This window comes from Anopheles merus, chromosome 2R, assembly GCF_017562075.2.
Source record: "Anopheles merus strain MAF chromosome 2R, AmerM5.1, whole genome shotgun sequence".
NCBI classification, from domain to species: Eukaryota; Metazoa; Arthropoda; class Insecta; order Diptera; family Culicidae; genus Anopheles; species Anopheles merus.
The window spans coordinates 39,677,869-39,704,376 of record NC_054082.1 but is presented as its reverse complement, the minus strand read 5'-3'; the positions used below and the strand labels follow the sequence as shown (position 1 = coordinate 39,704,376).

At 47.3% G+C, this 26,508-nt stretch overlaps 1 protein-coding gene across 12 annotated transcripts in view; it reads left to right on the top strand.

Annotated features, from left to right (window-relative positions):
- Positions 1-26,508, top strand: part of LOC121603531 (cadherin-87A) — a 133,932-nt gene that overhangs the window by 105,573 nt on the left and 1,851 nt on the right. For all 12 annotated transcript variants that reach the window (XM_041932379.1, XM_041932385.1, XM_041932374.1 and 9 more), the window contains 13 exons: positions 1,444-1,587; positions 3,769-5,588; positions 5,688-5,817; positions 6,151-6,274; positions 7,422-7,482; positions 11,010-11,463; positions 11,549-11,653; positions 20,593-20,761; positions 22,956-23,500; positions 23,598-23,736; positions 24,014-24,168; positions 25,168-25,257; positions 25,343-26,503. In XM_041932379.1, the coding sequence (XP_041788313.1) occupies positions 1,444-1,587; positions 3,769-5,588; positions 5,688-5,817; positions 6,151-6,274; positions 7,422-7,482; positions 11,010-11,463; positions 11,549-11,653; positions 20,593-20,761; positions 22,956-23,500; positions 23,598-23,736; positions 24,014-24,168; positions 25,168-25,257; positions 25,343-26,503 (5,097 nt within the window). The remainder of the gene's footprint in view (positions 1-1,443; positions 1,588-3,768; positions 5,589-5,687; positions 5,818-6,150; positions 6,275-7,421; positions 7,483-11,009; positions 11,464-11,548; positions 11,654-20,592; positions 20,762-22,955; positions 23,501-23,597; positions 23,737-24,013; positions 24,169-25,167; positions 25,258-25,342; positions 26,504-26,508) is intronic.

Below are 26,508 nucleotides of genomic sequence, written 5' to 3'. Positions count from 1 at the left end.
TAATAAGGGTGCGACAAAAATGCACCCGATTGCTAGTGCGATGCTGTGCCATGTGCGTACAGAAACGGAAGTCAAAGAGAAATGTGAGCTGAAGGTGGGGAATTTCCCTCTCGATCTATGTTTCCCGATAGCTTCCTTGCTTGATGTGCTGCTCAAAAATGCAATTACACTTTGTTCAGATGCACTATTCCCATGGAGGGGGGTGCGTTGCAGTAGGCGCAACGTTAGTATCCATTCCACTTTATAGATGAAATTTCCGCCTTTCGCTTGTTTTTCTTCTGATCTGAGCTGTGGCGTGCAATCGATATGATTATTTTGTCCGCTTTGGCGTGGCCTGCTGTGTGGGATACGGTTATCGAATTTTGTACTAAAATTCAAACACATCCACAGACACAGCGAGGCAAAGTCAGTATCTAGAGAGCTGCCTTTTGATCACGCGCTGCGCCGAATGTCGTGAGCGCTTTGTCGTGCACAATAATGATACAAGCGGATCTGTTTTTTTATTATCGTTTGTTTGCGATGCAGCACCGGACCATACCTGCGCTGATTGGAGTGGATGTTATAAATGTTGGCAAAGGCAAAAATCAAACACAATTGCACCGGTGAACATATTATGAATAAAGCCGCGTTCGTGACGAGTGGCCACATTGCGAGCACAATACGGCAAAGTTCGGTGGAAGAAGATAAAGAAAAAAAAAATCATCCACCAAAATAAACATTCTGCATAAATAGAATTATTTATTCTGTCTGCACTTTTCTGTGTGTTTTGGGGTTTTTGTGTGTGAGCACACTGTTCATATTTTTTGTTTCTAGATTTTTTATACTGTGGTGCGAAAAGCTTTCCTGATTTCCATTTCTAGTGGTGTACTCTTTTCACTTGTTTTTTGTTTTTTGGGTTCGATTGCAATTGATTTTCTACCTGGTTGCTGTGCACGGGTACGTTTACTGCCGCACCGGCACGTGGGTGTCGCCGGCGGCCATGAAGGAACGAGAGAAAACACAGCACACGCTAAAGCCAGACGCCAAAATTCGTCCGAGACCGAACATAAATAAATACTCAATCGACAAACACATCACATCAAACGGAAGTAAAAACAATATCCGTATCATAAGCAGCAACACACACACATACTCATTCGGTAGAAAAAGTAGATCGATAGCACGATCGTGGGTTGGTGTTTTCGCCATCAGTAAGCCAAACTGCAGTGGTGGGCTGGTACGACCAACCAAAGGCAAGGTTCAATAGTGCTTTGTCTCGGCAGTGTTTGACCAAAGGCCAAAGGGACTGACCCAAAGACTTCGAACGAAATGCCACGGCGGTTTGGTTGTCTCGGTGCACCAAGATAATGGTGCTGTTACATTATGGGCAGCATTCTTTGCCCCTCTCATTTACTCCGTTATTTAGTTAGTTGATTCAGTTTTCTTTGTTCTCGTTTGTTTCAGGCTCAGGATACGCTGTCCTTCTCCGTTTCGATTCGGGACCGTGTCAGCGCAACCGGCATCGAGTCCGAGAATGACAACATAGTTAACGTTCCGATCACCATCATCGTGCTGGACGAGAATGATAACCCGCCGGAGTTTCAGAATGTAAGTCACTGTATTTAACTCGCTGTTGTCGTTGCGTTCGTTTTCGGTCTTAATTTTTGTTTCCTTTGCTGTGCCTGTGGGTTCGTTGGTGCGTGATTCCCTAAAGATGGTGATTTTTCGTAACTTTTTCAAAGGTTTTTAATTAGGTTTTATGTAAAATTCATAAAAAAAATTAAAAACACTTTTTAAAAATCACTAAAAAATGTAATTCTATGCAACTTTCCTAAAATATGTTATTTATGTTTTTGGGCGATTTTTGAATGCATTTGTTTGTACATAACACTTATTTTTTGAAGCGTCTTTATAGTTATGGTACGACCCTAAATTCGATTTTTTGTAATAAATCGTGTAATAATGGGTTTGAAAATTAAAAAAATATATACAATTAAGTAAAATAGTATTCTTCAAAATTCATAAATTCCCTGTCTGTCTATTTATCTATCTCCTCTGGATTTTCCGCAAACCGCGAAAAACGCCTGTCCATATAGTTATGAAGGCGCTATAGAACCAGTTGACTCTATATATCTATACATGATGATGATATATTAATGTAACTATAAAGAGTGGAAAAAGAACAACTGTTTATATATTGACGGAGAATTTCGATGAAGTAATGTATCATTACAAGTTAATATCGTATAATTTCTAGCTTTTTAATAGGAAAATAATTACGTTATTTATAAAGGAGTTTCGCATGAATTTAAAAGTACAAATTGTTCTTTAGTTCCAAACTTTTTTGAAAATGTACTTGCTCTGAGAGCTTTGAATGCTTTCAACATGGTAGTTTGTCTTTAAATTTTCAACACATCTACAATATTTGAAAACACGTCGATTATTTTACGTTTCGCGATGTCTAAAAATATCTTTATCTTTTGATGGCGCACTATGGCTGGGTCAGTGTCAGTGGCACATGCCGTCGCAGCAGTAACCTTTCAGGGGGGGCAGTGTCATTTGCCTTTCACCTGACTGGTTCATCGGATCTTCAGTAAATCAGTAAAACTTTTCGTTCGCTGCCGCTGCTCGTGTTGTGAAGAGGAATCCTGTTTTTTTTTTGTTTTGTTTTGTTTATTTGTTCGACACTCTTGTTGCTAGCTGCTATCCATCTATCACTTTGCCATTTTCCCATTTTATCATCGCAACTTTCGCGTTAGTTGCGAACCAGCGCGGGAATGTTGATAAAAAACAGTTTTTCCCGGCAACTCGTTCGATCGTGACGAAAACCACGAGAAGCTTGCAATCGGTGCGATGCGAAAAGGTCCCCTCCCCCCCTGCCCATTCCTCCCTGGTGTATACATGCGGGGGAAGAAAAAAGCAGCACCAACACGAGAACTGTCCACCGGCGCAAAGAAATCTGTGTCGGTTGATGAAAGCAGGAACGACACCAACTGTGACGGTGAACTCATTGAAGTGAAATTAGTTTCGTGTTGTGCAATAATAAATAGGAAAAGTTTCCCATTTTAAACAATTTCAATAAACTCGCCCGGTTCCATGGTGGACACAGTTTTTTTCCCTCTTCCCGGTTGCCACAGCACCTTGTCACCTTGTTTGGAACTATTTGTGTACGTGTGTCTGGGTATGTGCTCTGGCGTTTTGCGTCCTCTGGAACGAAAGTGTGGAGCATGCTTGTTTTCTCGCACACAGTGCACCCGAAAAGCTTCGGCCATCGAACGAAACACAGGCACAGCCCGGGGTACGGGACCATTATAGTCCGGGATGATTAATCTCTACTTTCGACCTCGGCCCTTGTGTGCCGCTCTGCCGCACCGGAAATGGAGCTGTGGCAGACTGTCCGTCCGTCCACGGAAGGCACGGGCAGTAACCCGTTTCGGCATTTCGAACTAATTTAAACTTCGGTATGCAAACATTTTACCCACCCCGTACGGGTATTTCGGGGAGCTCGGGTCGTTCGATTGGACCTTCCGGTTTTCTGGTTGGTTGGAATTTTTCCCTACAGCTGACAGTGTGTCCAGCTGGTGTGCGGTTATTCCGCAGGGAGATCGGTTGGTTTGCATGCCCGAGTAGGAATGGGTAATGAGGGTCAGCAATTATAAAAAGGGATGGAACGGGAGGTAGCGTTGAGCGAATTGAATTGTAATTTTAATGGAAAAGATTGTAATCCCAGCGGAGTTTTCATTCCGGTCCTTTGTTTTTGCTTTTGCCGCTTTCCCCATCCCCTCGCAGGTACCGTACGAGACGGAGGTGCTGGAGAACGCCCTACCAGGAACGACCATTTTCGACGGCATCCTGGTGACGGACCGGGACACCGTTGGCGAGAACCTGGACGTGTCGTGCATTCCGCAGCCCCAGAACCCGGACGCGTGCGAAAAGTTTGCGATCGAGGTGACGGACAGCCAGCAGGACCGGCTGACGGCGGCGGTCGTGCTGAAGCAACCGCTCGACTACAACGAGCGCATGATCTACCAGGTACTGCTGGACGCCAGCGACGGGCTGTACAATGCCTCGGCCGGGCTGGAGATACACGTCCGGGACGTGCAGAACGCGCCGCCCGTGTTTCAGGGCTCGCTGGCGGCCGTCATCAACGAGGACAGCCCGATCGGCACGCTCGTGATGGTGATACAGGCGCGGGACGGTGATCGGGGCCAGCCGCGCAAGATTGTGTACGAGCTCGTGACGAACCCGATGGACTACTTCCTGCTGGACAAACACACGGGCGAGCTGCGGACAGCGAAGCCCCTCGACAAGGAAGCGCTGCCTGACGATACAGGGCTGATCATACTGACGGTGAAGGCGCGCGAAGTGGTCGACGGTGTGCCGGGCAACGACAATCTGACCGTCGCCAGCACGCAAGCATCCATCACGATTCGCGACGTAAACGACTCCCCGCCGATGTTCAACAAAACCGAGTACTTTGTGTCGCTGTCGGAAAACACGGCCCCGGGCACGCCACTCCCGCTCGAGATTAGTGTGCGCGATCCGGACGTGGGGGAGAATGCAGAGTTTGCGCTGCGCCTGAACGACGTCTCGAACGTGTTCGACGTGGAGCCGAAGCTGGTGACCGGCTCGTCGCAGATCAGCATCCGCGTCGCCAACGGTACGCTCGACTACGAAAATCCAAACCAGCGCAAGTTTATCGTGCTGCTGATAGCGGAGGAAACGAAAACCAACCCCAAGCTATCGTCGACGGCCACGCTGACCGTGGCAATCACGGATGCGAACGACAACAGGCCCACGTTCGAGCAGGACTCGTACTCGACCACCGTATCGGAGACGGCCCATCCGGGGCAGCTGATAACGACGATCACGGCGAAAGATCTCGACTCGGGCCTGTACGGGGACCAGGGCATACGGTACTCGCTGTCCGGTACGGGCTCGGAGCTGTTCAGCGTGGACGCGATAACGGGTGCCATCTCGGTTGCCGATTGTCCCGGCAGCGGTGTCGAACGTACCGCCGGCGAGATGCAACCGGTAGCCGGCCAGCTCGTTCGGCGACGGCGGCGCCAAATACCGACCCGGTCCGATCTGCAGCACGAGCTGCACCAGAACGCATCGGCCCGGGGCATCGAGTACATGACGTATCGCATTGTCAACAGTGGCGAATCGAACGAGTACCACGACGTGAACGTAATAGCACCGCCGACAATATCAACACTCTACGATAGCTTCGAAACGACCACACTGGAGCAGCAGCCGCAGCAGCAGCTGGTGGAGGAGCTGGCCCTACCGACTACGGTTCGCATCGAGCCGCTGCTCACGAACGATATACAGCACCCGCGGCAATCGGACGGCCCCGGCAAGGCACCCTGCCTCGACTTCGAAACACAGTCGGTGTACTACCTTTCGTACCGGGCGACCGACGACGAGGGACGGGGACAAACGTCGGTCGTATCGGTGCGGATCAGCCTGCTCGATGCGAACGATTCGCCGCCGGTCTGTGAAAGCCCCCTGTACCGGGCGTCGGTCGACGAGGGTGCGACAACGTTCGAGCCACCGCTCATCATTAGGGCCCGGGATCCGGACATCGTTTCCGAAATCAACTACCGGTAAGTAGTGGTGCGACCCGGGCCGCACACGATGTGTCGGAAATCGATTAGACCCAGATGCAATCTAACCGCTCTCTTTCCTCTGCCATTTCCCCACAGCATCATCGGCAACGAGGCCGTCACACGGCATTTCGAAATCGATAAACGCACCGGTCAGCTGACGATATCGAAAACGGTTGCGCTCGATGTGAACCACCTAAGGTCGGAAAATGTGTTCTTTGGCGTCGAGGTGAGTGAGCCACCGGGGCGGGTTTGCATTGGATGCTACAGTACCTGCAGTCCCTGTCGGGCCATTACTATATCTAATTAGAAATTCCTCTTGATTAACATTTCCTTGCACGGTTGTTTGAGCACCAGTCCCGTACTGTGGCCGTGTACTAACCCATCCCACTGGAACCTTCATCCTTGCCAGCGGGACCTTACCTGCTGCAGGGAGCTGACCGAGGGTTTGGGAGGCAAAAATTCGACCCAATACCTATTCTGGTCTGGTCTTGCAGATCGCATTCGAACAATTTCTAAACCATTGCACTAACCTCCGACATTACCCCGTTCCCCTTCGCAGGCTACCGACGGGCTGTACACGACGCTCTGCAATGTGAACATCACCATCCGAGACGTTAATAACCACGCACCGCAGTTTGCTCGGGAAAACTATCTCACCTCGATCGAGGAAAACTTTCCAATCGGTAAGTTGCTCCGAAAGTTGCCGCACTCCAGTGGGCCCACACCTTCTCGCAATGCCGCAATCGTGGTAGTAATGGCGTTCCTTTTATAATGGGTGATGAACAAGACAAAAGAGAAGTTACGCTGCCTTAGTTGCCTCGAAGCGCTCAAGAGCTCGTTCCCAAGTATTTAAGTTCCTTCACTCAGCCCCGGCTGCTGCTGTTTGTTGTCATTGGTGGGCGAAAGTTTGCCACAGAAGCGGGCAGACGGGCAGAGGAAGCGAGACACTGTCCAAATGCTTAGAGAGCGAATTAAGACATAGTTCTGGCAGTGCGATAGAAACTACTTTCGCAAAGGCACACTATGAAATTAGAGCTTACTTATCGGAAATATCAACTACAAGGTGGAAAGGATAGGCTTCAGCACGATGGGTTATCGGCTGCACACAGTGCCACTGTTGGTATTTGTAAACAAGTTAAGTTTATGAACATTTTACTCCATCCAACTCCACGTTTTCTCTCCCTCCCACCACAGCACTGTTGTCATGCAATCTCGTCCCCGAAGCGGGTCTTATTGGAGTTTCCTCATCAAACGAACTCGTCAAAAGATATTAATCCTATCGAACGTTATTGGATGGTTGCGGTTCGTCTGCCATGCCATGTCAATATCCATGCCCGGTACCGGTATCGATCGACATTCAGATATTTCCTCCCTCCCCCGTCCCCCGAGAGGACGCAGTTCTCTTACGGGCGTGCGGTTCCATGCTGAGCGTAGAGTCAAGTTTATTTAACATCAATGTTTCTCGATATTATGTCTGACGAGCTCGATTTCGGAATCCCGTATTCCCGTGGTGACTGAGGGAGTTGACGGGACCCGATACCATTTCGCATTAATATCGTCACAATCATTATTGCGAGCCTTTAGCAGGTCTATGTTACCTCAGTACATCCGACTCTGTTTTCGTGTGCCGTTTCTCGCAAACTAACGGCTCTTGTGAAATCTCTCTTGTGTTATTGCCTGGCGTAACTACCACTTAAGCGCGCTTACATTATTTCTATTGTGTTTTCACCATCACATTACTCATCTTAATTTACAGCTCTACCAGCGAAAGCTAGCCCAAATAATTGATTTACGTTCGTGTTTCTTTCTGTTTTTCAATCAATTTCCCAGGCACCGTAGTGGAGCGACTGCAAGCGATCGATTTGGATACAGGAATCAATGCGGAGATCAGGTAAATTTTAAATTTCGTTTACACCATGTTTCCACAAACCGCATACCCCTTCCCGTGTGAACGGGATGAGCATCGATGGAAAGCCGAGCCGAGAGAAAACCCCATAACCAATTTTCGATCGATTCTACGGCTCGGATACCGTACGGTGGCCGGTGCCCGGGCTGTACCGTTGTGTGCACTGGTTCGAAGGCTATAAAAATAAATTTTTAGAATAACTTGATTATTTTATCCTGTTGTACCCGTGTTTTCAATCCTTCCCTGCGTTACGGGACATGGTGTGCTGCTGTGGCACGTTCATGGCCCAACGGGTCGAGGCGTCGGTGGGCGGCTCCTTCCGAAAGGATGCTGTTGAAGAAACTCGTTCGATCATGAACGGAAGCGATTCAATCTCGTGAGGGATGGAGATTGCGGAAACCAAGGGGTAAAGGTTGTGCTGTAAATGCGAATATATGACCTAAACCTTTCCTTGTTTTACCTTTATTTATTCATACCGAAGGATCGCCCGGAACGGAACGGGGTAAGCGAGCGAGGCCGAGCTTTCCGATTCTTCGATGCTACTTCATTCCATGCTCTTTCAATCTCTACTCCCTCCCGCCAGCGATGGTGGTGGGTTGGGTGCGGTTAGGGTTTCGGTTGCAAAACGACATCAATGTCCATTTTACTCGTTTCCGCTTCCGGAGACGTCGAGATTTTGTCCCTCGGTAGATGAGCTGCGCTCTGTTCTCTAAAGGCTTTCATACGAGCTTCCCATCGAAAACCACGGGGCAGGGCGAACGACAACCAATCGATGATGGTTATGATGATGAAGATGATGGTGTTTATTGCAAATGGGAAAGTTCATAGAATTGATTACATGGAACATTGGAATGCAAACAAACAAAAAAGTCGGTAAGGAAATGGATGAAACAACCGTTAAATATCCTTTTGAAGCCATTTGTTGGTTCTAATGCGTCAGAAGGAAAAACAAGCGTTTCAGTCAAGCCTTCTGCCGTTTTCTCGTTTTGTTTTAATGGTCTTTATCGCTTCTTGATTACTTTAATAAGTAACGATATGTTTATTAGGGGTTTTTTTATGATTCAAAGTAGTTTTTATGAAGAGTTTGCATTTGACTGCCGAAATTATGCCCACCCTTCATATAAAACCACGCAGGTGCCCCTAAAAACAGAAAAACGTTCAACATAGGTAATTTAATAATACGACAGAATGAGACTAAGTCTCAATAATGAGACTGAAATGACACAGAATGAGGCTAAACAAATTTAAAAAATAAATAAAATAAATAAATAAATAAATAAATAAATAAATAAATAAATAAATAAATAATTAAAAATAGTAACAATAATTATTATTATATTAAAGAGTAGTTTTCCTTCTTTTTGTACTAGTTTTTACCATCTTTCAGATAAAGAGTATGGTATTTTGGGTACTGTAATTCAAGACACGTTTGTTACGCTTTAATCAAACTGATTGCTTCGTTTGGTGAGCCTTCTATAAAAAAGTGTATGAGATGAAGTATGCAATACTTCGGAATAGTAAAACAGTTAAAATGCAAGTAAACAGATTTACCAATGCATACTACACACTGCTTGCTTAATAATACATGCTCTGTGTACAAAAACGGAAATGCGTGTAACCATTTATAAATTACCTTGCACGGTACAAGATTACCCGTGTTTGATGCAAACATATCGGCCTATTTTGACTATTTGCGAACCGATTGCACTCCGGCATCCGCCATCCCGAATGGCAACCCCCTTCCTGCGCCCAGACGGCATAAACACTACTTCAAACCTGTAGGGATCATGTAAATCGAACCCCACGCTTCCGCGCTCTGGCCCAACGACAGCAGCGAATCTACGAAGTTCGAGCATCGATTTTACTGATGTAGTTGTTGTAAAAGCCGAAACCGAACGTGTACAAAAAATACACGGCCCCGGCAAACATGCACAAGTACAATCGAGCGTACAACCACACGATACAACACGGGACGAGTCCCCGGATCCACGGGCACATCGAGAATGAATCGGAAGCAGCAAAGATGAAAATCACAATAACCGAGCATGTCCCCGCGCTGTAGCTCCATCGAGGCACAGCATAATTGACTGGGACAAATCAAACAAGCAACAAGAAGGGCTGGAATCGGTTAAAAGGGAGGAGTCCAAAATGGTCCACTATGAAACGCTAGTATCATGGCGAGGATTGTTGTGAATGGGTTGCCAGCTCCCATAAATAAAGTTAAATTTTAATCAAATTCTTGTTTAGATTTACGAATGAACGGGGAACGAAACTTGAGCGCCCACCGCGCTAAACATTTTCGTGCAAAAGGTGTGGTCGGCCTGTTCGAAAAGTACCAATCATAAAGTACGATACGGCAAAGGTGGAGTGACGGAGAGAGCGAGAGAGTGTGTGAGAGATAGAGAGTCAGTGTAGACGGGTTAAATGAGATTAAAGCTTAACACACAGGGGGCTCATGCAGCGCTTCGGTAGGAAGAGCGCTGCTATGCCCTCGGTTCACCACTTCATCCTTGACCGACGACCTAATTTGTGTTCGCGTTTTTGATTACCTTGGCAGCTGGAAAGCTCTTGTCCCGCCGGTTCGACGAACAGAGCTTTAAATAAGATCATTTGGGATGGGCGAACCCTGGTTAGAGATGCCCACGGCATTTGGGGCTTGTTGCCAGATTTCAAGCAGAAGCCGTGACCAACGCGAACAGACCAGTGAAGAGTTAGGGAAGAAAATGCAAAACTTTTTTTTATAGACTTAAGCCTAAGAGCGAGAGAGTGGCTGTTTTGGGTGATTAAATTGGTAACATTTTTGTTGCCAAAGTGCATGTAATGAATTTCGGTTTTTAAAATCCGTGCACGGTCCGAGCACTCAGGCGTCCGCTTATTTCCAATTCAGAAGTGGATTGAGGTGTCGAGGACCAAAAAAACGCCCCTTCTTTCCACCATCTTCCCGTTGCGAATCATAATCTTTCCTCGGGACGCAACCTCAGCCCATTAATTAGAGCAGTGTTCTTAGCTTTATGTGTGTGTGTGTTTTTTTGTGCGTTTTTTTGTTACCTACCCGGTTTTATCTTACCATTTGGTTCGCGTGCCAAGTGCGCCAAGCTCTGGAAAAGGTGGTGGAACGTCCTGTTGAATTTTAATTAGGCCAGCAGCACCAAAATTCTCATTAAATATGCAAACGATTTCGGCAGAAGTCGATTTGCAATTCGCTACTCACTTTCAATTTGTAGACCCCGAAACCTTCCCACCTTCCAAACTGTCTGTGAACCCTAATTGCATTCGCTAATGTAATAAAGGTGAGAGCGGTAAGCCGGTGCCAAGCCTAAGGCCGAGATTGACCTGAGACAAAGACAAAGAAATTGGGGGAAGGCGGCTCGAAGGAAGATTAAAAGTTTTACTTGAAATTACAATGAATTGTACGCTTTGTTTGTTTTGCATCGGCTTTTTCGGTTTATTTGCATTGATTGGAGGTGTTTAATGTACGTGTGTGTCTGTTTGTACCCTTTTCTTCCCCCAAGGTATCGCATTCAGCAGGGTAGCTTTGATGATTTCGCGATCGACAATAGGACCGGTGTCGTTAGCATTGCCCGCAAGCTGGACTACGATCGACGCAACACGTACCAGATGGAGATTGTGGCGTCCGACTCCGGCACACCCAGCCTGTCCGGCACGACCATGCTGACGGTGAGCATTATTAACAGCAACGATAAGGCGCCCTACTTTACGCCGACCACGCAACGGGCGGAGGTGAGCGAAGATGCCCCGATCGGGACGCTGGTGCATACGCTGGTCGCCGTCGATCCGGACGTGGCATCGAGCGAGTCGCTGGATTATGCGGCCACCGAGCCGATCACCGCGGTGGACAAGAACGGCAAGGAGGTGGGCGAGATGGAAGACTTCAAGGATATGTTTATGATCGATCGTTCCGGCAAGGTGTTTGTGAATCGACGCTTGTTGCGGGACAGCTTTGCGGTAAGCGTTTGACACGGGGTGGAGTGAAGTGTAGTGGCATGAGTCGTGTTTCATAAATCGCTTTCGCTTTGGCTGCAAATTTCAGGTCATACGTATCACGGTACTCGTGACCGATACAACGGCACCATCCATCCAGCAGGGCGAAGGACTTCTCATCATCACGATTACGGACGTTAATGAAGAGCCACCGGTAAGTGCAAAAGATTACCCAGTCGGGAACGTAGGTACGGCTTTGCTCACAAAACTAGCAATTTGAAAATCGGAGGCAAGTTCCCATTAGTCAGTTCGTTCCCAACGTATCCCTTACCGAGGGTGTACTCTGCACAGCAACACATGCAAATGAGTCCATTCGGGAAATGGAAAATGGATCGCTGCTTGCCGGTCTAAGCCGTGCCGAAGTGCCGAACTGTTGTGCTGCAAATCCCACAACGCGAGCGAGCTATGATCGATTGATTTGCAAATTTGTTGCGACAATCATATCTTCGCTGCTGGGGAGGTGCAATGCTTTTTAGGCGAGAGTGCTTTTACGGAAAATTGTTTGGGATGTGCTTTGCATGCGATCACCTCGGTTTTGTCGGTAGGGAATAAATAATCTTCTCGCTCTGATGACACCACTAGCAAGAGGGAAATAAAACTCGTTAATATGCGCTGTGCAATGCAATGCGCATAATTTTCATACTCGATTGAGTGTTGGCAGTGTTGTTGCATTTCAGCGGCGGAGGAAAAGAAGCGTCGTACAAAAGTTTGGAATTAGGATGCCGTTTTGTAGCGCGAAAAGTACTCTAAGTAAATGGATTACTCTCAGTATGATGTGATGGTGAGATTTGTTCCCTTTGTACGGATACATACAGGATCGAGTAGAAGACGTCGTTTCGAGTGGGTCACGTACAGATCGTTGAATGCAATAAATATCAAATATCCTTCGCAAAATAGCACAAGTGTCATCTTATGCGGAAAGCAAACGGCGCTTTTTCGACACATCTCACAAATAATGTATAAACATACGTTGGTGGAGGATAGTGTTAATTAATGGTACATTTTACGATAAATCATTCAAAAATTCAGCATTTTAGTAGAGCACTTAACCAGAAATAAATTATTGTTAATTTGTGGATTGCGAGCGGGGAAAAGCCTTATTATGGGCATGCAATTATTAAGCAAGCTTCACATAGTTTTCTGTTTATTTAGATCTACGCCGAAACAAATTTTCCATTGAAACATAGGTACATGTTTTCATACAAGATTACCACTATCATGAATGTGCGATATTTCTTTGAATTAGTAGTTATCTGCATTTTTGTAACTTTAAACAAAACAACGAAAATGTTTCATTTACCGTTGCAAACTAATTCATGCTGTCCAAGTATTCTCGATATGAATTTCGTTTCGAAGGAGAACTGTTTGTTTATGTTTAGTACTTTAGTGCTGTTTAGTACTCAATCCCAACAGATCATGTAGCGGGGTTGATGTGTAAACTACAGTTAATATAAAAATAGAATTGATGCGCAGTTTAGTGTAAAGTAAAGCTTGATGTAACACAAAAACTTAATCATGATATTACACTAAAGTTCTAAATTGAAGTATGTTCAATGGGAAATAAATGCTCATAAGCTCGTGGCTCTTATTGCTCAGAAAGGTTTATGCTAAATTACGGCTGGAAACAGGCATTCGAATTTAATTAATAAGAGATATTATTCTATTTTAACTGTAAATAAGAAATTCAGGCTATCATTTTGTTGAACCCGTAACAAAAAAAGATTATTTTTTGGCAATCGCTTTTCCAATTGAAATACCCTTTACCGAAACACCTCCTGCAAGTGAAATCTCGTTGATTATTAGGACCGCCATCAAACGGAGTTAATTTTAATTGCATTAAGAAGTGGATGGATTGCAAGTGGATTAACAGGTCACCAAAACCAACGAACATGATACTTTGTGAATGATATTTGTATAGGTTTTCATGAAAATTGACTGTTTACTGTATATAAATTGTCAGCTAGCGATTTATTGTACTGCAGGATGCCAAAGCTTTCTTTGCTTTTTTAAACTCTCTGTGCATTATTTTAAGTATCGAATAAGCTCAAAAAGCTTAAGCTTTTGCTTTTTTACCAAATGTTGTTAAAGAGAAAATATAAAAGAGAACTTTTTTTTCCTTTTAAAAAAGGAGGAAAACACATGAAGCTAATATTTACTTTCATAAACTGTTCTAACTATCAAGTGCAGCTGTATAATTCCGTCCATTTTTTTTCGAAATCCACAGAATGAAGTTCTCGTAACTTCACATGAATTGTTTTAATGTTTCTTGTAGAATGCTTTTTTCTCCCGTTCATCGGGCCACAAAGCTCACATACGTACCAGAACACCAGCACCATGGACGTGAAGTACTACTACACCAGCAAAATGGACATGAAGTCCGCAGCAAGTGGATCAAACGAAAACAAAACAAAAAAGAAAAGAAAGATAGCTAAAAGCAACACCATTCCGAAAACAGAGCACCATATAATGAAGCAATTTATTCCCGACGCAGTGGTTTTAACGCCGTCCTGTTGCCACTCGCCATCGGTGGAGAGAAAATTCCGCCACTCACCATTTCTCATTTCACCAGGGCGTCGTTCGAGGGCACGGACATTCCATGCGGGAAGAAAAATTGCATCGCTTTTCGTTTCCTTTCATCGCGCGTTTCTTCGTGTGCGCTGCCTTTCCTTGTTTTTTTTTCTTTACTTCTGGTTCACCCCTTTCGGTCGCGATCTTCCTGCTCAATCTTGGCTTCACGTTGTGTGTGTGTATCGCAACGTGGTGGCAATGATGAACTCCTGCTAGTGGTGGTGTTTTTTTAGCATCCTCCCAGCGAATTATGAGAAAATATCCTAACGCTGGTTACCCCTCCCGACCCAGACGAAGCTGCATCCAGCGGACGGCTGGTGCCGTACACTTGCCTCCACGCAGTGTCGGGGCCTCGCGGGGATCCTCAGGAGCAGTGCTTGATCCATGCAAACACCAACCTACGCCGGCAAGCCGTGGGAATGGGAATGGGTTTACGTAGCATGGTTTTAAAAACATCCGCCCCGGGTTCGCTCTTGCGTGCTCTATTAAGACTGTATCAAGACAAATCGCGCATCCCGCGTTCAGCCACCGCGCCTCCGGCTGGAGTGCTGTCATCTGCAGCGGGTGGAAATGAGAAACCAGCGGGCGTGGAATCAAGCTTTCGTGCCAGCATACGAACGCCCTTGTCTGCCAGAAACGCCAGCGAGCCCGAGGAACCCATTAAAGTGGAACGTGATAGCGCACAAGGTTCTCCTTTTACGGAGAGCCGGGTTTGGGTGGCGTCGCATGACTACGGTATGAAGATGGTGCCCCTTTGCCATAAGAAGTCAGATTGTCTGTGCTTTGTGTGTGTGTGTGTGTTTGTGTCGGTAGGTGTATTTTTTCCCTCTATCCTGGCAACTTTTCGCACTACGAAAAAACGGTGGCACCTTTTCAGGATACGGTGCCCCGTGATCCCTGCTGGATGCTATGGTTGCTCTTAGTGTCTTGCTGGCCACCTTCCTGCTACCTCAACCCTACCAAGCCAGATGAGCTAAATTAAACCAATGACATCGAGAAGCATCCCACCGACCGAGTGACTCTTGAGCATTATCCTAACCAAGGTTACTTTGCACCACTTCCGTTAATTACTGTCCGGGTCAGAGGGGTTTTGGGGGCGGTGCACAAACGCGGGACAAGGGGTAACCAGGCATGGGTAGTCATCCTACCGTAAATGGCGTTTTCGTTAAGCCAAAAATACTCTCCCGAGTAATGGAACGGTTTGAAGACGGGTTGACGACACAGGCCCAGACACTGGTTGTGTCTACTGACGCATGAAGGCTTGGCGGGCGGCTGGGACAGGGGGCGGTGACAAGCGTGTTATGACACAGGTGAAAAGTCTTATTACGAGGATGTGAGGTCGGTCGGGTGAGTCGATGTGCCGTAATCCACCAGCAGTGGATGCCACCACTACCCGGGCCAGAAGGAGGCGAATTGGTGCTCTCGGTGGTGTTAATATGTTGAAGTGCCTTTCGAGAAAGCGCAAAGGCAACCGGTATGTGCAGCTGCGGTGCAATATACTCCGAGGCTTACTGGCTGAAGCTAGAGATATCGCATTGCACAACACCGGGACGGGTACGTTTGATCAGAATGTGCTTGAGAGTCACCCGTTGATCCCTCGGCATGATAAGGCACACTTCGAATCTGAGCAGGAACGACACGCTGTGGAGTATCTTTTGCAGGTCCCGTTTTCTCGGCTAATTTGAAACAGCAGTTGGGGACAAAAATCACTACAGTGAAGATAGTTCGATGTACACAAGGGAAAAGGAAGCTTTAACTAGGTCGAATGGAGGCTCACTCTATATTGGTTTCAATTCTGAGGCAAATACCAGCATCTAGAGAGTTCCATTTTAAGAAATTTTGTTCCCCACCCTAAACCAAAAGCTTACTTAGAACAAAAAAGACAAAAAAAGATCCCTGCTTTCAATTACACATCGCTTCCGCCGTATGAAACAAACGAAGCACACAGCCAATTCCAACTACAGCTTAAACGAAGAGATGAAAACTCTTTCATCGTCGATCTGTAATTAATTCAAACAAAACTCTCTCGAGCCGAACATTTCGGCTACCGGTTTTCATCCCAACGCTCAGCGGACAGATCCCGTAATATCATCCCCCGTACAATCGACCAAACGATGGGGTTATTCCTCTTGAGTAAAAATCTATCCCAAACTCCCGAACGCTTGCAACAAAGGGTGTGTATGTGAACGATGCAGTGGAGCGTTGGGAAGGTTTGTCCGGAAGGTTCTAAGCGTACCGATACGTACCGGAAGCGGGCTTTCTCCAAGGAATTGTTTCTACAATTCCATCAAGCCACTTTCTGGGACGGGAGCGTGCTAGCATGTATAGCATGTTCTGTATGATGGAAGCAGAGCCTGTAGAAAATCCCGACCCAGTTCTTGCCAACCAAGAACAAAAGCGGCGGTAAGATGAGGGCATTTTAATTATAATACGATTATGGGCTTTACCCATCGGTTAGGTTCGTTTGGGAGCTTTCGGAAACGGACATTCGCAGCCACAACCCGTACGAGAAGAATGGTGGTGTCGTGGGATATGTTAGGAGCAACGGTTTGCCTACGCTAAGGGAACATTTCAATCGATCCTGCTCATCTTCATTCCTCAGCCTCGGGACTCAGCCCACCCCGTCGGTAGTGGCACCCCGTCGGAATCATTCAATGGTGAATAATTTATGTGCTCATTCTGAACCTGTATCGTTCCCACATGGCACGCAAAACGGAGGCTTTCCCAAGCGCAGTACAAATAATGGAATTTTCTTAAGAACCTATCCCCTTACCCAACCCGGCAGCAACGGGAGCTTGGGTTGCTGCTATCCAGCGTTTATCGGTCGTACATCATCCACATCACCGGTTTTGTGAGACATAAACGGCCGTGCGTCTGTTAAACTGCGTGTGTATGTGTGTATGTGTTGAACGATGTGTGAAAGACGGACCCGCTGTCTCGTACTTCTTCCTCGTCCTGCAGCTTCATCTCGCATCAATTTTAATTGCCGCTCTTGCAGAATGGTTTCTCAAATCAAAGCCCAGCCTTTTGTTTCTCATGTGAGTGTAAATTATCCATCCACGTGTCACTCCCCACGGACCAAGGGCTTCACCCTCGCCCCCGGGCACATTAATAATTATGAATCCATCTCTGCAGCAATGTAGCAAATCCATTTTAAATTAGTAGTGATAAAAGCGGAAAATACACCCTCATAAAATGTACAAAGCGGGGTGGCCACACAGCCACTCACTCGCCTCTGCTTCTGTCTATTCACGAAAGTTGGAACGATTTAAAGTTAGACTAAAGCAAACTGGCAGCTTTTACGACCAGAACAGAACAGTGACAGCTCCGACAGTATCTCCCAAGAGGGAATCTCGTCGAACGTGTTTGGTGTGTGCGTGTGTTTCGGTGGGTTGACAGAACTCAAGGCTGAGGGTGATCTAATTTGTTGTCACTAGGGTGCAAACTACTTCGCTCGTGACATGACATGCCGGGTCATCTGGTGCTGTGCAATTTTTGGGCCGCCGCCCAGGGCTCCCCGAACTCGACTCCCAAATCCGATCAAATCCGATGCTTCTAAATACCCCAGGCACACAAGAAGCGCCGGCGCTGTGGCAAGAAGAGCACCAGTACCCGGTATCGCTTAGGAACAGTTGCTCTCGTGTTGCGCGAGGCACGTCCGGTTTGACGGAAAATCCACCGGCACCGACAGCAAGTGCTTACCAGTTGGTGGCAGTTTTTGGGCAGGACCAATAAGTGAGTTAATATATCTCACGGAGCGTGTGCGTGCCGGCGCACCGTTCGACTATCGAGTGTATCATTTGCATAAATGATAAGGCAATTATCAGTGTTTAACAGGCGTTTGGTAGCGTGATGCTGGGAACGGTATCGGCTGTACTTTCCACGTACTGTCGCCGTTGCTGCGTTGCTGCCTGGTGCTGGTGGAATAGGTGAAGGCACGAGCACAGGTGCAGCTGGAGCTTAATTTTAAGTTTCCCTTGGCCTGTTACGGTGCCGGTAGGGGCTGAAGTTTCTTAAGGCGATCTGTCATCTTCATTAGAGCGTATTAAGCAATGATTTGGGTAATGTATATTCAGTAGAATGTGCTGCTATTGCGATGGTGAACGTGTCTGGCATAGAGCATCGCAAACGAACGAAATTGACTGGGCGTCTCCATCGCATTGTGAAAAGCAGTTAATTGTAGTTTTCATAATTTTAGATTTGCATATTGAGCCATATTAAGTAATATGTTTCAAAATTAGTTTCTTCGTGTTTCTTTGTCGATGCTATTAAGTTCAAAGGTTTGTTGTAACAATGGAGCTAATGGGTTAATTATTTCAATCAAAAGTTTGGAAGAGTTTTGGGCTTTTAATCTACGGAGGGCATTTCCAAAACTTTGCGTTTTCCTATTTTATATTAAACTCAATGGTTATCATTATATACGAAAAAAATCCGTCTTAAGTTTTGGAAACTTTGATTTGTTTGGTTTTACATATCACGTTAACCACTTTCTTGCATATTTGTAGGATATGTATTTTCATAAAGTAAAATGTAATTGTTGTTAAGTCGCACGTTACATCCTTCTAGCTATCCTTGTGTATGCTATTCAAATACGATCAAATGTACACCAATATCGCAAAGTACACTTTCCTATAAAAAGCCATTAAATCAATCATTAAAGTCACAGTGTAAGCCGTACATTTGCTAACCCATCCATCAGCAACATTTTATTGTATCCAGCGGCAACTTCTGCAATCGAAAGGAATTGTTTCACGAGACGAACGGAGAGATAGGGAGAGAGAGAGAAAAAGTGAAACTCCAGTAAATGTATTCCAATTCAATCCGCCACCTAGCCAACCGATTCCGGCAAACCCATTCCGACAAATCGTTCCGATGATTTACTTCCGTTGCAAATGCAAATCACAATGCTGTCAATTCCATTCCGGCAGCAAAACAAAACAAAAAAACTGCCCGCCTGTGCCCAACGATGAGTCGTGTTTTCTCGGCACTGTTGCTATTCTTATCCCTCCCCTGAGTTGCTCTCCGCTTCCGCCCGTGTTCATACTACCGAAGCGTGTTTTGACGTGAGTCTTTTCAATGCCAGCACCCAGTGTAAATGTTAGCCCTTAGGAAAGGCAGCTGGGGCAGCTTCGCAATGGAAGGCACAGGGCAAGAACTCTCATCCTTTCGATTGCAGATCCGGGGATCTGGTACGCTGTGTACTTGTCGTGTCGAGGCAACCCGGTAACGGCAGCGGTGATGAATTGTGAAAACCCCCTTGATGCGTTTTCTCAGACAGACTTGTCCCCAGTTTGGTGCTTGGCATGGGGAAAGGCTCCCGGAAACACGTTGTTTGGCACAGAACCATCGCACACGAAGCTGGGCTGGGCAAAAACGCAAAGTGAAACGTGTTGTACCGAGCGACGTCGAGGGACGGGAAGAGGCCAAGGCTTGATGATGTACTTTGTTGGAATGTCCGTGGCGTCCCGTTATTGGAAAGTGACAGACGAGGTTAACTCGTCCACATTTGCTGAGGAGGTAACGTGCCAAAGGCTAACAATGAATGGATTCTAGCCAATATCTTGATGATTTCTGCTCAAGAGTTTCCTTTTTTGGGGATTGAAATGTTCCCTTTGAATGCTGGCAAACGAGGAATGTTGAACGCAAGCACAAAACATTTCGATTCGCACATTCACACCAACAAGTTTAGGCGTTTTATTAGAAATTAGTGAGCCCTTTGGAAAGCTGGGAAGGAATGATACAAATAGCATTTCAGATATGGTGCTATTTCCTCTTGATTGAACATATGGAAGCTTTACCGGTTGATGATGGGAATGAGAAAATTGTTCAAATCATAACACATCTGTACCCTTCCCATTTCCAAACCAATAAACACACACACAGACACACATACTTGGCCGTGGTTTACGCTGCAACTCGAGTCAACTAGACCACGGAATGGGCTCGGTTGCTCCTTGATTTATGCTGCCGCCTGTGCCCGATTATTTGTGATATCCTTGCCGCACCGACAGCAACGGCTATCGACCGAAGAAGCTACTTTTTCTTACGGCACCTTCCGGGAACAGGGTCGTTGAGTGCGACAGTGGTACCGCCCGATACCGCCCCCATTGCATACCATTCCCCATTCCGTCACAGTCTGGTTGATGGCTTTTCCAGACCATTATTCACAGTTTATTGCTGTCAGCAGAGAGTCACAACGATGACAACGATCCGGTACCCGGTTTTCTGTGCAAACTTCCCCGAACGGCTCGAAAGCCACCGTGCTGGGCTTGCAGGTAGTACCCTCGCTGTGCTCGTTTGCATTAACCACCGATGTGTGGCACTACCGGAAACACGCCGGGCACGGGTAAATGAGGCGTGCATGTATGCATGCATAAATTTGTGTGGAAATTTATTATATTACTTAAGGTGACGCCTACGTCTCAGCCATTTGTCAATCCATCTTCTGTGCGCTCGCACATGCTCCGTGCTTCGACCGCAGCCTGAACCGTTTCTGTTTCTCTCGTTTCATGCCCATTGCCGCAGCTATTCGCACCACCGTGGACACCGGAGAACCCGCACTATCACTACCAGGTGGTCGAGGAGCAACCGATCGGTACCATCCTGACGACGGTGCAAGCAACAGATGCCGACTCGACGATTGCCGAATACCGGATGACGGAAAGCAGCTTTTTCGAGATCCACAACACCACAGGTAAGGGCCAATGCTGCCACCGATACCGCTTAACCTTCCATTCCGTTTAATCAAGTGTACTTGGGCTGAATGGGCCACACTTCACGGCTCTACTGCACTGGATCGTCATCTGGTCTAAACGGATGCAGCACATAGAACACAGCACAAAAGATTAGACAGAATGAGGCTTTGTTTGACCCACACCCCACGTGTGTTATTGTGTTTGTGTGTGTTGTATATTGATTCTAAGGACAATGCGCCGTCTTTGCTATCAGCCGGATGCAACGGCAAACCGCAAACACTATCTGTGATACACAGGAACCATTAACAAGACTGTGATAAGACCGAGCAAATGGTTTTGCCCGACCTAACGTACGGTGCTATCGGGCTTTTATCCCATGCCCCTTCTTGCCTGTTGACCATTAATCGATTATTTATTGAACACTGTCACGATGCATTCCCGGGCGCACACACGCAAACACAGAACAAGAGTTTATCGTGGAACAGCTTCCGTTATAAGCAGTGTCACTAGTGCGGAAGGACGACATCATATATATTTAACTTCCCCTCAAACTGTCATTAAAGCGCGGGGCATCTGTTTTCCGCGCGTACATCACGAAGTGGCGGTCAGATGGTACGAGACACATTGCATGCCGGTTTGCCGCCAGGTCCTTTCGCAAAAGTCGAAAGGAATCAATAAATTAGCAATGTGCGTAACGTCACCTTTGGAATGGCTTTCCGGCGGACGATCAACGGCGAAACGAGGTTAGCTAATCGGCTTAATTAGTTCCGGCTGCTCGTTTAACGCTTTGCGCCTTAGCTGCCTGTAACTGTGACTAGTGAACCCTAGTTGTGATGGTTGTAGATTTTGTTTTCGGGCGCCATTTGTAAAGTCTGCGCTTCAAAAGGGGACTGAAGGTGAAAGGTTGTTTTTGTGTCAATTTTTATTTCTTTATTTTCATAAAGATCATGTTAACCTATTGGCCGAACTCTCTCGTTTTGTCAATGATAAAGGTCGCCTTAGAGCTCGCATGAAATTGAACGTGAAATATTGGTTTTTTGTTATATTTCATTGAATATTAATTAGAATTAGAATGTGGCCTATCGTACATCAAAACAAAGGGTATTCAATTCCCCAGCTATTTAGATTGTAAAACATATTGGAATAATGAATCCTATAATAATTATGAATTCCTCAACAATATGCCACGTTTTCTACAGCAAAATGTCTCATTAAATATATTTTCTCGCCATATAACGGTTACATTAAAAATTTAATAGACAACAGCTGCCAATTGCCTATCGGAACAGCGACATCAATTGTTGAAGCATTATCGATGGCACTCAGTGTCAGACTATAATGGGCGAAACATAATCTCTCGCACAAAAGCATTTGTCATTTAGCCCGTTGCTAGGCAGATTAAATGCCACCGACAACAACAGAGTATGCCGGGTAAGGGTAACGGTTGAGGGTTTGGTTTGTGTGCCAAGCGGTGCACAAATAGCCGGCTCACATATTTTAGCATTGTTTCGCTTCATCACCTCGGCTAATAATTCAACCGTTCAACCCATTCACGTTCGCCCGACCAGACTCACACAGTTGCGCACAGTCGGCACTGTGCACCATCGTCACAAATCGTCACCTAATCTGATGCGGCATCAACGAATTAACACCGAGGCAGGCGGTGTACGGTACAACACCTTTTGCTCCACCCTTGATGCTGCCAATTCATGCTAAAAGTGTAATTATTTTATCATTTTATCCTCATCATAATAGTGGGCAAACAGAGCCGCACCTGGACTCAATACGGAAGTCACTGTCCCGTTGAGTGTGTCCCGGTGCCCTTTTTCCTGGCGCATTTCAAACTACATTTCTCGGAAAGTTTGCCAGCGCTTCTGATTGCGCTGCGGTGCCTTGTCCCCCCAGACAGCTGATAATTTATTATATTTCATTTTCCAACCACAACCTCCCGCTCTCTTCGGCGCGGAACGGGCAATAATGTGGAAAGTATGCGAGCGCTATGCACCGATAATGACTAAATTGTAGTCTGCACGATGCGTAAATATTGCAGTGCGTACAGTCGCAGATATCCGGGCGGCATTTTCGTGTGGTGGTGGAGAATCGGGCTCGCCCGATTTGACATTCTAATTACGCGGCGTGAAAAATTAACGCACCACTAAACATCTTTTTCCTCCCTTCCCTTTCCTCAACCAGGGCTGGTGCGGAGCATCGCACGTATCGACTACGAGGCGACGCCGGTGATAAAGTTCAATGTGTCCGTCATCGATACCGGCGTGCCGCAGCTAACCTCCACCGCCCAGATCACGGTCGAGGTGGTCAACACGAACGACAACGATCCGGAGTTTGAGCAGCCCGAGTACACGCTGCAGGTGCGGGAAAACAGCCCCGTCGGCACGCTGGTCGGCATTGTGCGGGCCCGCGACGCCGATGCCGGCCTGTACGGCCAGCTGACGTACACGATCGTGGGCGATCACAGTGGCAATTTTGTGATCGATCCGGACACCGGCGCCATCACCGTGCACAACGCGTCGGCGCTCGATCGGGAGATGGAGCAGGAGGCGAGCCTGACCGCGATTGCGACGGACCGTGCGCCGGAGGGCATGCGGCGGTCGACCACGGTCCCGGTGCAGATCCGCGTGCTGGACGAGAACGATAATGGGCCCACCTTTACGCAGCAGATCTATCACGCGACGGTGGCGGAGAATGCAGCGCTCCATCCGCCGGCTGCCATTTTGCAGGTAAGGTCACACAAACACACACAGAGTTCCGTTCTAATGGCTTAATGGTATCTGCATTGGTCATGTTTTGCGCTACGCCTGTGCGTTTCGGTTTCAGGTAATGGCCACCGATCCGGACGAGGGAGCAGCAGGAGACGTCAAGTACGTCATCCTTTCGGACAATGTGGGCGGCATTTTCCGGCTGGACGCGAACTCGGGCATCCTCTACCCGGGGGCCAGCCTAATAGGGAAAAGTGGTAAGTTAATGAAGGTGGAATTAAAAGTATTTGCCCCCCCCGCTCGGCACGCTCTCACTCTCGCGCGGGCGATTTGACGGCGTTTTTTGCTTGCAGTGCGTGTGGGCATGCAATCATGGCGCTGGACGATGCAAATGAAGCAGCTGATATCAATTTATTGGCTAACACCGTAATGGATGGTGCCAGCAGCACCAACCGCATCATCCCATTCCCGGCCGTCGTACATTCTTTCAAAAACACTCACTCAATCGTTTCCCACTTTCATTCCCTGCTTCAGGTCAGTACCGCATCGATATTGAGGCGCGCGATGGATTAGGCTCGGGACCGCACAACGACGCAGCCACAATAGTGATCGAAATCCAGAGTATCAATCAGCATCGGCCCGTGTTCATCATGCCGGCACTCTACAATGCCACGGTGGAAATACCGGAGGTAAGGAAGCACATTGAAATGCCTTTCGCCCGTCCCGCCAGACGCAAATACATCTTCTTTGTGCTGCGGCACTGCAAACGCATCCGGATACGCATGTTCTTTTTTTGCGGGTGCCCACATGGTACTACACACGGTGCCGCACTAGTGCGACGCGTCGTGCGCCACTGGCTGGGACAGTGTTTAATTGAGTTTTTCATTAAAATTCTATTGAAATTGTCACTCAAAGTGCCGGGGCGATGTGAAGCACGGCCAAACCATCCCGCCCGTCCCCCGACGGAAGGTGATAATATCGTAATAACGGGTGCTGCGCCACTTGTACACATTCTGACGCGGGTGGTTCGATTGGTGTCGATGTCGCGTGCGGTTTAAATTAAAACGCTCCTGTCCGTAGGGGGTTTGTCTGGTCCGAGAACTGGTGATGGGTATTGTCAATTCATTGAGTTTTCTGTCCATGTGTGTGTGTGTGTGTGTGTGCAGAATGTCCCACACTGGGTCTGACGAGCTGCGGAAAAATGATTTTGTGAGGGATCAAGCATATTGAGGATGTTGCAATATGTGGAAAGCATATTCTGGAGTACTTCCGTCGTACCGAGCTGTGCTATTGAGCGAGGAATACAATCATTTTGTGTTGAATTGAATTCATTAAACTCAAAATGTGCAAATGTTGTGTTGTTTGAAAGATGATAGGGAGTCTGATTTCAGTAATTTTGGGATTTGTTAATACAGAGGGACCCTCGTACCACGGGTAATAGAGGATATGTCGTGCAAAAAGGAATATATTTTTTTTATTCAGGAGGAACGGTCCGAAAAGGCCGTATTGCTGGAATGTATTGTATTAAAAATTAAATTTTAGATTTCTTGAAGACGTAAATGGGTCCAACCGGTCCAAAGTCTCTATAACAATACACAAACTATAGGAAAACGGGAACTCTTTTGTTGAGTTCTCTTATGCTTTAAACAAAGACTGAGTAACAAAGTTTGTATTCTTTTCATTTCTAGAATCTTGCTTCGCCCGATTACTTGGTGATGACTGTCAAGGCGACTGATAACGATTCGGGTTCGAATGGAAAAGTTCTCTACTACCTTCAGGTACGTAGTGTGTTAATCACTTCAAAGCCACGTATGTTTGTTCTGAAAGCATCCCTTCGCTCGCGTTGCTTATACACTTTCACAGGTCAACAGTGTAAACGTGCAGGAGACGGACGAGTTTAGCATCAACGAGATGTCGGGCGAGCTGCGCATCCGCCGCCAGCTCGATCGTAAGCGGCAGTCCCGGTACGAGCTGATCCTGGTCGCCCGTGACCAAGGTACGCCGGCGTGGTTCGAAACGCTCCGCTTCCTCACGGTGCTGCTGGTCGATGTGAACGAGAACTATCCCGAGTTTCCGGACGCATCGAATCCGTACAAATTTTTCATCACCGAAAATGGAGCGCGCGATGTGCGGATCGGCAAGATCCAGGCGTTCCTGGACAGTCCCAACCCGTCCATCTTCTACTACATGCTGGTCGGCAACGAGGACGGTGCGTTCTACGTGGACAAAACGAGCGGTGACCTGTACACGAACCGGTCCGTCGATCGGGAAGAGAACGACCTGTACGTGCTGTACGTGCTGGCGAGCAAGCAGTCCGACCTGTACGTTAGCGAGCACGAGCGGGCCCTCCTGTCGATGGACCAGCTGGAGCGGAACGCAACCATCGCGAAGGTGTGGGTGCACGTGCTGGACGTCAACGACAATGCGCCCGTGTTCAAGCGGGATGTGTATTACGCAGGCATCAGCTCGAAAGCTTCGATCAACGAGCTTGTCACGATCGTCAATGCGACCGATCGGGATCTGGGCGTGAACGCGACGCTGGATCTGTTCATACGCGGCTCGTACCTGTACAAGTACGGCGCTACCAAGACGACGGGCAGCATTGTGCCGAGCCCGTTCGCCGTCTCGAAGGACGGGCGTGTCGTAACGGCCAATTATATGGCGGAGTACAACCAGGACCGGTTTGTGCTGGAGATTGTCGCGAAGGAGATCGAATCGCCGGAGCGTGAGGCGGTCACCCGCGTGCATGTGTGGATTTTCAACCCGGAGCAGCTGGTGCGCATGATACTGTCCCGGCCTCCGTCCGAGGTGCATCAGGATCGGGACGAGATCGTGTCGGAGCTGGGCAATGCGACGCAGCGGCTCATTATCGTGGACGAGATCCGGTACCACGTGGACAGTCTCGGGCGCATACGCATGGATTGGTGCGATATGTACTTCCACGCGGTGGACATGACCACGCAGATGATCGTACCGGTGGAGGAGATCTTGCGGGAGATCGATGCCAAATATGATTTCCTACAGGTATG